Source organism: Bombus huntii, unplaced genomic scaffold (genome assembly GCF_024542735.1).
Source record: "Bombus huntii isolate Logan2020A unplaced genomic scaffold, iyBomHunt1.1 ctg00000089.1, whole genome shotgun sequence".
Taxonomy (NCBI): Eukaryota; Metazoa; Arthropoda; class Insecta; order Hymenoptera; family Apidae; genus Bombus; species Bombus huntii.
In genome coordinates, this window is record NW_026099344.1 from 142,067 (window position 1) to 155,897 (window position 13,831).

The 13,831-nt window shown below is 40.5% G+C and overlaps 1 protein-coding gene and 1 pseudogene across 1 annotated transcript in view; one reads left to right on the forward strand and one right to left on the reverse strand.

The window, feature by feature from the left end:
• LOC126876653 (omega-amidase NIT2-like) overlaps positions 1–13,831 on the forward strand; it is a 28,171-nt gene that overhangs the window by 7,602 nt on the left and 6,738 nt on the right. The window contains exon 2 of the mRNA XM_050639563.1: positions 4,376–4,560. Coding sequence (XP_050495520.1) covers positions 4,376–4,560 — 185 coding nt within the window. The remainder of the gene's footprint in view (positions 1–4,375; positions 4,561–13,831) is intronic.
• On the reverse strand, positions 10,083–12,750 carry LOC126876652 (nuclear transcription factor Y subunit gamma-like; annotated as a pseudogene).

The window sequence follows — 13,831 nt, forward strand, 5'->3', positions numbered from 1 at the left end:
TTCCTTTATGGCTTTGAATTTGAAAATATTGGGGCGAAGAAAGTGACTCTATCTAGGAATAATTTAGGAATATACATATGTACATACGTATACTATAACCAATTCTATAATTTACGGTTTATAAAATACGTTATGATACGGGAAACGCCCATTTTTGTTGTAATGTGTTTGTGTTGTATAAATTTTTCACATACTTAAAATATTATTATACTTATTTTTTCTCCTTTTTAAACATTATTAAATGATAGGATTTTTTAATAAAAGAAAGTGATAAAAACGCTGTCAGTTATTAAATAAAAAACAATTAAAGTTTAGGAGTTGGTAACTTTGATATTAAATTACAAAAGTTGCAGCAATAGAATTAGCGACTACATTTTTATGTTATTAGGTACATCTATTCGACATCGACATTCCTAATAAGATTACTTTTCGAGAGAGTGATTCACTCAGTCCTGGTAACTCCCTAACGACGTTCGATGTGAAGGGCTGCAAAATAGGTATTGGCATTTGCTATGATATTAGATTCGAGGAAATGGCACGCATTTATCGGAACAAAGGTACAGTAACTTAATCGATCCATACTTAACTAGCAAAAAATTAAATATCTTTCTTAAATATATTCTATATAAAATTAATATAATCTGTAACTCTGTATAAAAAGAAGCTTAATTTAAAAAACCAGTATATTTGCTGAAAATGAAACAAATAAAAGAATTAAAAGCACAATAAGAGGACTGTCCTCGCATATTCAGAAATGATGGAATGTGAACCGTGCAACTACGAAGTTAATTGGTATTCGGTGGCTTCATATTTCCTGCTTCTCTGGGTTAGGTTGCCAAATGCTGATATATCCAGCGGCATTCAATATGACCACTGGACCAGTGCACTGGTCATTACTTCAGCGTTCCAGAGCGAATGATAATCAATTATACGTTGCCTGCATATCACCGGCTCGTGTTCCTTAAGCAAGTTACGTCGCATGGGGACATACACAGTTGACCAATCCCTGGGGAAAGATTCTTTACGATTTGGAAACTCAAGAGAATATGGCAGTCACCGATATCAAAAAAAAAAAAAAAAAAACTGGCGAACCGTGTGTTACCACAACGAGACACGCGATGCTATTTGTCGCTTTAAATTGTGCCGCAACTCGTTTTTGAGATCTTTGCCAGGGGCGCGTTAAAATATGCTGAAAATATATTTCTGGCTTTTCTGGGGTTTAACTGAAATATGACAAATAACGTTGTAAAACATATGTACTTATGACTTACAGCGTAATTGAGTGTACAAAATATATAGTATACAAAATAGCCAGCGATTTAGGGCTTTAAAAGATCAAAAGAAAAGAAAAGAAAAGAAAAGAAAAGAAAAGAAAAGAAAAGAAAAGAAAAGAAAAGAAAAGAAAAGAAAAGAAAAGAAAAGAAAAGAAAAGAAAAGAAGAAAGATAATATGTTGTGGCAGTCTAAGTCGATCTAAGAAAATAGATAAAGGGAGGGAGGGGCAAAGCTAGTTAATCTGGAAAGAATCCAAGCGTCAATTTCAAGCATTCAATCAGGTTAGTCCCACGCGAAATTGATCCAACCATGCGAAAACGAGTGTATTCTGATTTCTGTCGCAGATACTTCTGGCTAGTGCAGTACCTACACGGTGGTTGTTGAAATAGCCGCTTCTCATCTATTTTCCGCAGCGCGGACATCATCCTTTGATCCCTTACGACTAACGAAGTTTTCGAAGATGTACGGCAGCTTGAGATTCTACTTGAAAATGATCATGATTGCGGTCTGTGTGCCGTCTGCTCTTCTTTTTGTCCTTCCGTTAAAGACTGGTAAGTTGATACTGATTAATTATGCGATCGAAACCCTATATAATGGCTACAAAAATGCAGCTAATATAATATTCCTTCTTTCTTGTATCTGTCTGCCTCTCAGGTCGTTTTACTAATTACAATAAGTAATTTCGACTTCTTTGCGCTCTTTTTTAACGCATTCGAGACCGAAAGAAATTCATATCAGTCAGTAGGCAAGTATATTTTATATATAACTTATATTTTATATATAACTTATGTAGTAATGTATATATCATGTTAATTTCATATTTTTTTCAATATAGAATTATTATATATGTCGGGTTTACTTTAGAATTAGGGTTAGGGGCGTGAAACGAATCTTCGTTTGGGTTACACGTTGTCGTTATGCAATAGAGAAGACATTGACTAGTGCAAATACGATTATTATAGAACCGGATAAGTAACCGTGGTAATTAGATACTCGAGAAACTAATGACAATGATCCTAAGTGCAATAACGAATCCGCGGTCAACGGAATAGTGGATGTACGGGCTCACAAAATCTAAGTCGGATGCGTAATATTCACTGGTCGTAAAGGGTTACTCCTTTCATCAGTGAGATCGCGAGCGAGAATGCCTTTCCCGTCCCGATGATGCCACAGAGGAAAACTATAATGGGGCGTGTCTAAGGACACGAGATCATCGGATTCGTCGAGAAAAGCCTTCGTCCAGAAAGTAAGGGAAATTGGCGTTGCTGCTAATTGGTCAATCTCCATATCGGTGGTTAGAAAAGGATGCTAGCCGCTCTCGAGAGAAAGTCTCTAGTGGGAGACGTCGTTCATTAAAAAATAGGCGTTTCGACCGTTCGCGGAGAGACGCGATCGCGAGATAGCACGTCAACGAGAGTTGTAAGTTCCCGTTACGATTAAATAATCGACGCCACGAACTGATCGATCCCCTTATTTCGATTATGATAATAAGGGTAGTTCAATGAAATTCCACAGAATTAACACAAATAAATTAATGTTTATTTCAACAACTTATTAACTAGAAAGATATAAATGGAACAAAAAAAATGTAACTGCGTTTTGGTTGATAAGTAATGCGCGACATACCACATGTGTTGACGGTTCGACTTCTCGAAAAGTTCTGAACGCCTTTCGATTTTTTTCGTTTTTTCTGGAAGGCGACCCCCACTACGTTCGGATCACGCCACATTCTTTTACAGCGAGGTAAAATACGGGCTACGAGTCGACGTTTCTGGAAGTCGCCCTGCTTAATGAACCATGCGCTTGCCACTACAATGTTTGTTTGCCGGGCAGACGCGACGATCCGTCTGCGACATTATAGTGCCGCGATCGATAGTTAAGAATATGACCTATGGTAAGCCGCATGGCGTAACATTCTCCCCCCGTTGAGAGGGTACCGATCAAACTAGCGAGGTGTGGTTGAGGTTCCCATCTTATTTCGTCTCGATGGCTAGTTGTTCGGGTTTCTCGAGATCGGGTTGAATTGGCAGTGGGACAAGCCTTTTGACGCCCCGATCCAAAATGCTCTTTGCCGTCTGAACTGTAGCTGTCCGGATGACACCATCGGCGCCTGGATGAACCTTGATAACTCGGCCCAGAAGCCAATGCATGGAGGGAACGTTGTCCTCTCTGAGGATGACGATTGTGCCCTTTTGGATGCTGTGTCCACCCTTGCTCCATTTATTGCGGTTGGTTAGCTCGTTCAAATACTCCTTATGCCAGCGGTTCCAAAAATGTTGTTTAAGCTGTTGGATATGCTGCCATTTGGAGAGTCGGCTCGATGGAGTGTCTCTGAAATCTCGATCACGTAAGCACATTAATGAATCGCCAATGAGGAAATGTCCGGGAGTGAGGGCTAGGAGATCATTTGGATCGGTGGAGATAGGAGTTAGCGGGCGGGAATTGAGGACTGCTTCTATTTCTATGATAAGAGTATTACTGTGTTAAGCTCATATGTTTCTGTTTCTCCACTCGCGCTGCGCCATAATATCCTTTGATATTTCCGATCCTCTGGTCGTACGAGGAATTGCCGATACATTTTCTCGATGTCGCCAGTGAGTACGTACTGATGAGAGCGGAATCTAATTAATATACAAAATAAATTGTGAATTGATTCGAGAATATAGGATTTCCCCATTTTCATGATTATCGTGATTTTTGTATAAATATATTTTTTAAGATACTAATAATTAGGTACTTATAAATTAGTATTATCAATTATTTTGCATTTATAATTCCGCCTCTAGTATAAGTGTTAATTGAAAACTAACTTTATGTTTCAAAAAGTACTAGCAAAGTCGTTGAGTAACAAGCCACTGATGCTAACACAAATAGCATTATCGTAATTAAATATTTCTAAATATTCATTTTTCATTTTGAACCTGTAGAAACAATTTATTATATATACTATTAGCTAAGTAATTGCATATTTAATTAAGTCGAAATATAAAACTTAGTTATTTTAATAATTTAAAAAATAAAAAACTGACAAACATTTCAATTTAATTTATGGTTGGAACAAAAGACAGTTATTTTTCATTAATTGAAATATTGCAATGCAGAGTACTTTCCAAAATACGCCGAGAGTATTCCTGATGGTGAAACGAGCGTTGCTTCATCGAACGCAGCTAAAGAAAACAACATCTATGTAGTTGGTGGTACGATGCCTGAAATAGAGGGCGATAAATTGTACAATACCTGTACTATTTGGGGTCCCGATGGAACTTTGATAGCAAAACACCGAAAGGTAAGTAATATATTCCTTTATGGCTTTGAATTTGAAAATATTGGGGCGAAGAAAGTGACTCTATCTAGGAATAATTTAGGAATATACATATGTACATACGTATACTATAACCAATTCTATAATTTACGGTTTATAAAATACGTTATGATACGGGAAACGCCCATTTTTGTTGTAATGTGTTTGTGTTGTATAAATTTTTCACATACTTAAAATATTATTATACTTATTTTTTCTCCTTTTTAAACATTATTAAATGATAGGATTTTTTAATAAAAGAAAGTGATAAAAACGCTGTCAGTTATTAAATAAAAAACAATTAAAGTTTAGGAGTTGGTAACTTTGATATTAAATTACAAAAGTTGCAGCAATAGAATTAGCGACTACATTTTTATGTTATTAGGTACATCTATTCGACATCGACATTCCTAATAAGATTACTTTTCGAGAGAGTGATTCACTCAGTCCTGGTAACTCCCTAACGACGTTCGATGTGAAGGGCTGCAAAATAGGTATTGGCATTTGCTATGATATTAGATTCGAGGAAATGGCACGCATTTATCGGAACAAAGGTACAGTAACTTAATCGATCCATACTTAACTAGCAAAAAATTAAATATCTTTCTTAAATATATTCTATATAAAATTAATATAATCTGTAACTCTGTATAAAAAGAAGCTTAATTTAAAAAACCAGTATATTTGCTGAAAATGAAACAAATAAAAGAATTAAAAGCACAATAAGAGGACTGTCCTCGCATATTCAGAAATGATGGAATGTGAACCGTGCAACTACGAAGTTAATTGGTATTCGGTGGCTTCATATTTCCTGCTTCTCTGGGTTAGGTTGCCAAATGCTGATATATCCAGCGGCATTCAATATGACCACTGGACCAGTGCACTGGTCATTACTTCAGCGTTCCAGAGCGAATGATAATCAATTATACGTTGCCTGCATATCACCGGCTCGTGTTCCTTAAGCAAGTTACGTCGCATGGGGACATACACAGTTGACCAATCCCTGGGGAAAGATTCTTTACGATTTGGAAACTCAAGAGAATATGGCAGTCACCGATATCAAAAAAAAAAAAAAAAAAACTGGCGAACCGTGTGTTACCACAACGAGACACGCGATGCTATTTGTCGCTTTAAATTGTGCCGCAACTCGTTTTTGAGATCTTTGCCAGGGGCGCGTTAAAATATGCTGAAAATATATTTCTGGCTTTTCTGGGGTTTAACTGAAATATGACAAATAACGTTGTAAAACATATGTACTTATGACTTACAGCGTAATTGAGTGTACAAAATATATAGTATACAAAATAGCCAGCGATTTAGGGCTTTAAAAGATCAAAAGAAAAGAAAAGAAAAGAAAAGAAAAGAAAAGAAAAGAAAAGAAAAGAAAAGAAAAGAAAAGAAAAGAAAAGAAAAGAAAAGAAAAGAAAAGAAAAGAAAAGAAGAAAGATAATATGTTGTGGCAGTCTAAGTCGATCTAAGAAAATAGATAAAGGGAGGGAGGGGCAAAGCTAGTTAATCTGGAAAGAATCCAAGCGTCAATTTCAAGCATTCAATCAGGTTAGTCCCACGCGAAATTGATCCAACCATGCGAAAACGAGTGTATTCTGATTTCTGTCGCAGATACTTCTGGCTAGTGCAGTACCTACACGGTGGTTGTTGAAATAGCCGCTTCTCATCTATTTTCCGCAGCGCGGACATCATCCTTTGATCCCTTACGACTAACGAAGTTTTCGAAGATGTACGGCAGCTTGAGATTCTACTTGAAAATGATCATGATTGCGGTCTGTGTGCCGTCTGCTCTTCTTTTTGTCCTTCCGTTAAAGACTGGTAAGTTGATACTGATTAATTATGCGATCGAAACCCTATATAATGGCTACAAAAATGCAGCTAATATAATATTCCTTCTTTCTTGTATCTGTCTGCCTCTCAGGTCGTTTTACTAATTACAATAAGTAATTTCGACTTCTTTGCGCTCTTTTTTAACGCATTCGAGACCGAAAGAAATTCATATCAGTCAGTAGGCAAGTATATTTTATATATAACTTATATTTTATATATAACTTATGTAGTAATGTATATATCATGTTAATTTCATATTTTTTTCAATATAGAATTATTATATATGTCGGGTTTACTTTAGAATTAGGGTTAGGGGCGTGAAACGAATCTTCGTTTGGGTTACACGTTGTCGTTATGCAATAGAGAAGACATTGACTAGTGCAAATACGATTATTATAGAACCGGATAAGTAACCGTGGTAATTAGATACTCGAGAAACTAATGACAATGATCCTAAGTGCAATAACGAATCCGCGGTCAACGGAATAGTGGATGTACGGGCTCACAAAATCTAAGTCGGATGCGTAATATTCACTGGTCGTAAAGGGTTACTCCTTTCATCAGTGAGATCGCGAGCGAGAATGCCTTTCCCGTCCCGATGATGCCACAGAGGAAAACTATAATGGGGCGTGTCTAAGGACACGAGATCATCGGATTCGTCGAGAAAAGCCTTCGTCCAGAAAGTAAGGGAAATTGGCGTTGCTGCTAATTGGTCAATCTCCATATCGGTGGTTAGAAAAAGATGCTAGCCGCCCTCGAGGGAAAGTTGCTAGTGGGAGACGCCGCTCGTTGAAAAATAGGTCTCCCCTATTTTCCCGTAGTTGGGACAAAGACCGTTTGTCTGTTTGAAGGACTTTAGTTGACTAAATCTTAAGATTTATAACAGGCCCTCGGGCTAGCTGAACATGTACTGCGGAGACGCATCGACATCTGGCAATCATCTTACTCGAAGAATAGGGTCTGCGTGTGGCGAGCTACGGGACAGAGACCGTTGGAATGTTTACTGTCGCGTGTCGCCACGAATATTTCTTTTAAAGAGAACTATAGAGCTACTCCATACCTTTGTTAGACAAAGCGTTCATTCCGTGACCGCGGCTACGTTCGGCGACTGACTGTCGCCTCGAGCCCAAGCTCATTATCACAACTCTCGAACAATTACAATCGGATTGAATAACTACAATTGTTCAATTACAGCTATAGTAGACTCTAGGTTACAATGTTGCGGGATTATCCAAAATTCCAAAGGCTCCGGTGTTCTTTCATCTCCGACATAGGTGTTGTTTAAATGTGTGGACTAAACGCCTTAATTCCGTTGGAGATTCTTTGGTTATCCTTGGATAATCAATTATTGCCATGCAGCGATTGAAAGCTGTGTATCGTGAACATTCGAAACTCTCCTTGAGAACGGCTATAGCCTGACTGTAGTTTACATTACTAAGGGGGTAACGCGTTTAAACACTCGGCTGCTTCTCCTTGCAGGGCGGACTGCAGGTAATGGAATTTCTGTATGTCCGTGAGACTAGGATTTTTATCGATTGTGGAAGAAAAGGTATCATAAAACGTGTTCCATTTTTCTAGGCTTCCGTCAAAAGTAGGGAGCCGAAGATCTGGTAATTTAATGGCTATCGGATTTAAACTTGCGGATGATGCACAGGTTGGAAGGTTTATGGATGTCGACGGCGAAGCTGCTTGCGCGTTCCTCAGAAGATTTTGTAGCTTTGTGTCTACCGCGACGTACTGATCCCTTATTTCGAAGCCGCGCGCTTGTTCCTCCTCGTCTAATACTTCTAACTCGAGTTGGATCGCTTCGAATTGATTCGCAACTTCGGTCAGTTGTTTCTCGTAGTTCGTTAATAAGGAGTTTTGCTGACTCCCGGATTGCTCGTACTCGTCCAGTCGGTTCGATAAGTATGTGAATCGGCCGCTACAATAGCCTCGTCTCCGACGCAGGGAGATGAGTTGGTCTTCGCTCGTCATCGTTGCCGAGGATAGGAGATGGTCGAAATAAGGAACGAGCTTACCTTACTGTCGTGCGGCGTGAGGTCGCGTGTATGTTTGGTGAGGAACGCCTTGTTCCTTCCCGACGGCCACTCGTTCGGTTGTATTCTTAAGTTGTGAAATTCGTTGCGTTGATGACTGTCCAGCTGCGGCGGAAGGCTGCGTGGTTGCGTTCCCTTGCCAATGGGATGTGCTTCTTCGAAGATGACGCGCCTGACGTCACTGGTTTCGCTGTAGTGGTTGCTCCCGCTCCCGCTGCTGGTTTTGATAAAGTCACGTGGCACTGTGTGGACACTGGTAAGTGCACTCTTCACTGGCACGTGATCCGGCTCGAAGGACCAAATATTACGACCGTTCGCGGAGAGACGCGATCGCGAGATAGCACGTCAACGAGAGTTGTAAATTCTCGCTACGATCATGTTAATCGACGCCGCGAAATAGTCGTTCCCCTGTTTCGTTTTGGATAACAGAGGTGGTTTGATGAATGTAACACTGTATTAACAGGTTAACATAGAACAATATATTTTACAATAATCTGATGAAGATGTTACAGAAATTTGACTCGACTTTGATCTCTAGATAAATTCGTTTGCTATTGGTCTGATATGTTCGGTGTGTCACGTTTGACTCGTCAGAAGGAACTGCCCGCCCTTCGATTATTTTCGTCTTTTCTGGAAGGCGACCCCCACTACGTTCGGATCACGCCACATTCTTTTACGCGAGGTAAAATAACGGCCACGAGTCGACGTTTCTGGAGATCGCCCTGCTTAATGAACCATGCGCTTGCCACTACAATGTTTGTTTGCCGGGCAGCCGCGACGATCCGTCTGCGACGTTGTAGGACCGCGAGCGACGGTTAGAAAATACAGCCCGTGGTAAGCCTCGTGGCGTAACAGTAGTTTATATAAAAAAAAATCTTACTAATAAAATTATTATACGATTTCCTGCGTGCACGACGCTCGAGGAATAAACGAAAGTGTAATTTTCATTTTCAAGGTTCGCGTCATGAAACATACGCATTTACGGATACATCTCACCATACAGTATCGTATTGTGATTGCAGACACGTGTTTGATCGGTAAAAACGGGACACGCGGTCGGTGAACGCTTGCACGTCAAGTACAGGACGTGAATTTTTGCGTTTCGTCCTCCAGGCCGCGTGAGAAGAAACACTAGACAGGCCTCTGATATATCGCACGGGATACGGGACACTGCCATTGTTCCAGACGCACACAGATAGGCCACGCATGGACGAATGAGAACTTATATTCCGGCACAAGGATAATCTTGATTGAGGATAGCGTCGCCAGATTATAGAAATTAATGGTAATCATCGTTCGACCGCGAATCCCGCGAATTCCCAGCTACCAGGAAAATGCTTATTTTTCTTTTCTTTATCAATACCTAAGTAAGTTTGGAAAGTTACATGTACAACAGCAACAATGTAAATATGGATGCTGTTGACATTTAGGAGGGAAAATGTCGATGACTATGAGAGTCCTCTTTCCATCATATGTATAGTTCGGATTAAAGGATATTTGTATCTCAATGTTTATTTGCACTTTTAGAAGTTTCTCTTTGTGTATTTTGTTTGACTTCCGGATTTTCAAAGATAACAGTATCTTAAGGATACAAACTTTAAACGTACATATTATTCACACCTTGTTCGACCTTCGGGTTGAGTAAAGTACGGATTATGTACAAAGGTATTTAAAGCGTTATAAATCACAGATTTACCCAACGTGGCATAAAACGAAAACTCTACTCACCAATGTCCTTGATACGAAGTCTTGACGAGTTTCACAGTGAAGAGGAACTGTATAGCGCACACGAGCAGACAGCAGAGGTTTAGGGAGAGGGCGAGTGCGTACAGCGCTAACGTCACCTCGTAGACAATCGTATACTCTTCCGGGCTGATCAGGCTACTCGGCGTCACCGTTAACGGTGAGATCTTCAGCAAGAAGATCAACGAGAGTAGCGCCAGTAACAACGACACTAGACACAATAAACCCAAACTGGTCAACGTCTCTTTCGCGCCAACCTCGTGGTCCTTGTGATTCCTTGACAGGGACGACGACCAGGAAGCGTTCAAGGGGTACGCCGTGGAACCGGGACCGGTTAACTGTCCCCCGGTAGTCGTACCCTGAAGAGCAGGTGCAGGCGAAGGTGTCGCCTGACTGGGTAATCTGGACAGTCTCGAGATATCAAAGCCTCCATTCGCTTTAGGTCTGTTGTCCTGGTGCAGCGGCGCCGGGGATATCACCCCCAATGTAGTCGACAGATTATTATTATTGTTATTGTTATTTCCACCGGCATAGGACTGACGCTGTTCACAGAATGCTTCGACGTGGACAACGTGGACAGATTAAGAGCGTGCGAGTGATTCAATCGTTGAGAAAGATTGTTCACGCTCAACTGAGAATGATTCAAAGGGTGTCTGTGAGTGGAAGATGGCGTGGTGGCAGCCTGATGCACGTTGGCTCTTTGATGGACCACCGAGTCGTAAACGTCGACTCCCCGTCCTTGGCTCCCCCCTGTCGTTCCACGAACGTTGCTGTTTTGGTTGTAATGATGGTGTTGCTGTTGATCCTGTTGGTGACCAGAATGATGATGGTGGTGTTGGCCACCGTGCAACGAGCCCGTGCACGCCTGGTAGTCATTGTGCTGGTGCCTGGAGCCCGCTGACGACGGTTGCCCCGTCAGGATATGCTTCAGCATTACTCGACGCTGGAATGCCTGAGGAAGACTGCGCTTCTTCCTGCTCCTCTACATGGCGCTACGCGGGACTCGCTTCTGAGCACGTCTTTCTCGTTGGAGGTTTCTTCTTTCTTTTCTTTCCCAGTAGAATTTTTACACAATTCTTTCTCCCTTTTATCATTAAATTACCTTTAATTCTTAACGACCTTTAATCTTTGTCTCTTCTTTCCTATATATATATTTTTGTTTACTTTTCTCCGTAGCGAATTTTGTCTTTCTGACGCGGGATTAGGTTCCTGGACTTAGGGAGTTGCTACACGCCAGCTCCACCATGGCGACGGCATTCACTAGGCAGCCTACATAGCCACCTTTCAGCTCACGCTTCGGGACACTTTTTTCGCTGAGATTCTCCGCGATGAGGCATGAAAGCAGAGACCACCGTCTGCGGAGGCATGATTATTCTATTGTTCCTTTTAACGAGTAATCGTTTTACTCGAGTCCTCTTACTAAACCGTAAGTACAAAAGACTATTATACTTAGATAGGTACTTGGTCTCAAGAACCAACTTATTTTGGTCTTTCGATTAAGTTCTTAATTAAATGCTCAATTAGATATTCATAAATATATCTTCATAATATTTCCCTCATCTATTTCTTTGACATTCTAGCAACCTCGTTAAGACGTCCGCCACTTCAACTTCTATCTACAAGTGGCAAAAACTGAAGCTGACCTTCTTCATGGAGAAACATGCCGGAAATGGCATCCGCACGTGTGAATAATTATACTCAGTGTCCAGGTAGTTCTTTCGATCATCCGATAGAAGTCGTTTCTGTTTTTCAGAGTTCGTTCACGCCTCCAGAATGTAAAAATATCCAAGGAAGTACCATTAGGAAGCAATGAAATTCAGAGCTTCTGTGGTTATTCCTTTTTCTGATTGTTTCTTTTCTTTGCCCAAAATGGATGATTTCTATATCAAATTGTTTATTCTTATTTTTTTTTTAATATTCCTTGAGATTTTCAATCAACTCGATTTCGAATTTTTTAGCACCCGATCTTCTGGTTGACGTCGTTAAGAAAGAGGAACGAGTGCACAGGAAGCATGGTCGGCGTGAGCATGATTAGATCCGGTCTGCCCGATGACCTTGCCAGTGATAATAGCGGTTCGTTAAGGTGGTTGCAGTCTTGGTTTGCTTCTGTTTCGATTTCCAGCGAACTCGTCAGCCGGCATGGCTTCCGAGATGCTCCCCCTGAAACAAGTCGAAGGGAAATAATTAATGGACTCTCTGTTCGATTGTACGTGGATGACAAGCTGACCGTAAAAAGAAATATACAAATACGATTAGAAAATATAATCCGAACCCCTTTCGGTTTGATCTGAAGGTTTCTTTTTCTAGACGGAACCAAAGATTCTTATCTGGTTTATGGTGAGCTAAGGAACTCTTTGAAAACAGCACTTATAACTTTCGAAAAAGAGACAGGTATTTCTTGCGCGAACAATTGAATAATTAATTCGTTCTCTAAATATCCTTATTTGTTGTTCCTAAAATACATAATGATTGGAAGCTTCTTACGGGAAGCGCAATCAGCCGCTGATATCATTGAAGTCGAAACGCCATTAAAACCATATTACGATTCGCATGCGACATGTTCCATTCATGAAAACACAAAAGCAATAAACAAGTACAAATCAACGAAATAAATCCTCCGAGGACGAGACGTTACAGGAATTATACCATTGCGAGGATACAAAAGACTTGCTCATGAGCTACTTCCTTCAAGTAGTCGAGCGGTGTATTTTCCGGTCGTTAACTTCCATATAATGGGATATTAAAGAGTACGGACACAACGCTGCTATTTTTCAACTGTTCATTATCAAATTACGCAGCGGGAATCGTTGCAACGACAAAACTGTAACGACTCGTACCTGCGTATCTTCCATTTAGCTGCGGTAAACGCTGACTTGTCTGCGTTTTTTTTTTCACTTCCTCGTTACGGAAACCAGGAAAAGTGATTCACAATACAGTTTCTAACTGTACTTCTCGCGATTCTTTCTTAGAAACAAGCAATTGCTTCTTTTCAATTTCCTAAATCTATAATAAAACAGTCCATTCCTTGAATAGAAATTAACTTTAAAACTTTAGGCGCATACATCGTACGTATCGTATGTATGTATTTTGATTTGAAAAGAAACGCGGCAAACGCCTTTGAAAAGACATTAGGTTTTCAACATCTTAACTAACTTAATTCCAGCGAGTTGTAAATCTGCTGCATCTCCAACATCTGAATATCAATCTTTTACAATGACTTGTTCTCCAATTTATTAAAATTACATCTCTCCCGTTGCACCGACCTTCTTTAAAGGTTCCCGCGGCAGGTTGAACCCGCATCACGTATCTTCCCTCTTCCTTCCACCCCCTGTTCCCTTTCTCTTTCTATCGGACGGGAAGAGCGGGAACGCTTAAAACGCGCGAATCACGCGAGCGCCTCACGATTTGCGAAACATCACGTGAAAATCACCGATCCGATCTCCGTGCGCGCGGTGCACCGTGGGGGTAACGATTAAATCGACTGGATATACTTTATTGGCTATTCCGTTATTACAGGCTGTAGTTGGCGGGGAAATAGTCACTATGGATCGATGAACTCCATTGTAACAACGCACCTTCGAATTGCATCGGAAACGCTTCTGTATTGCGTCCACCGTATAACCTATCATCGTGTG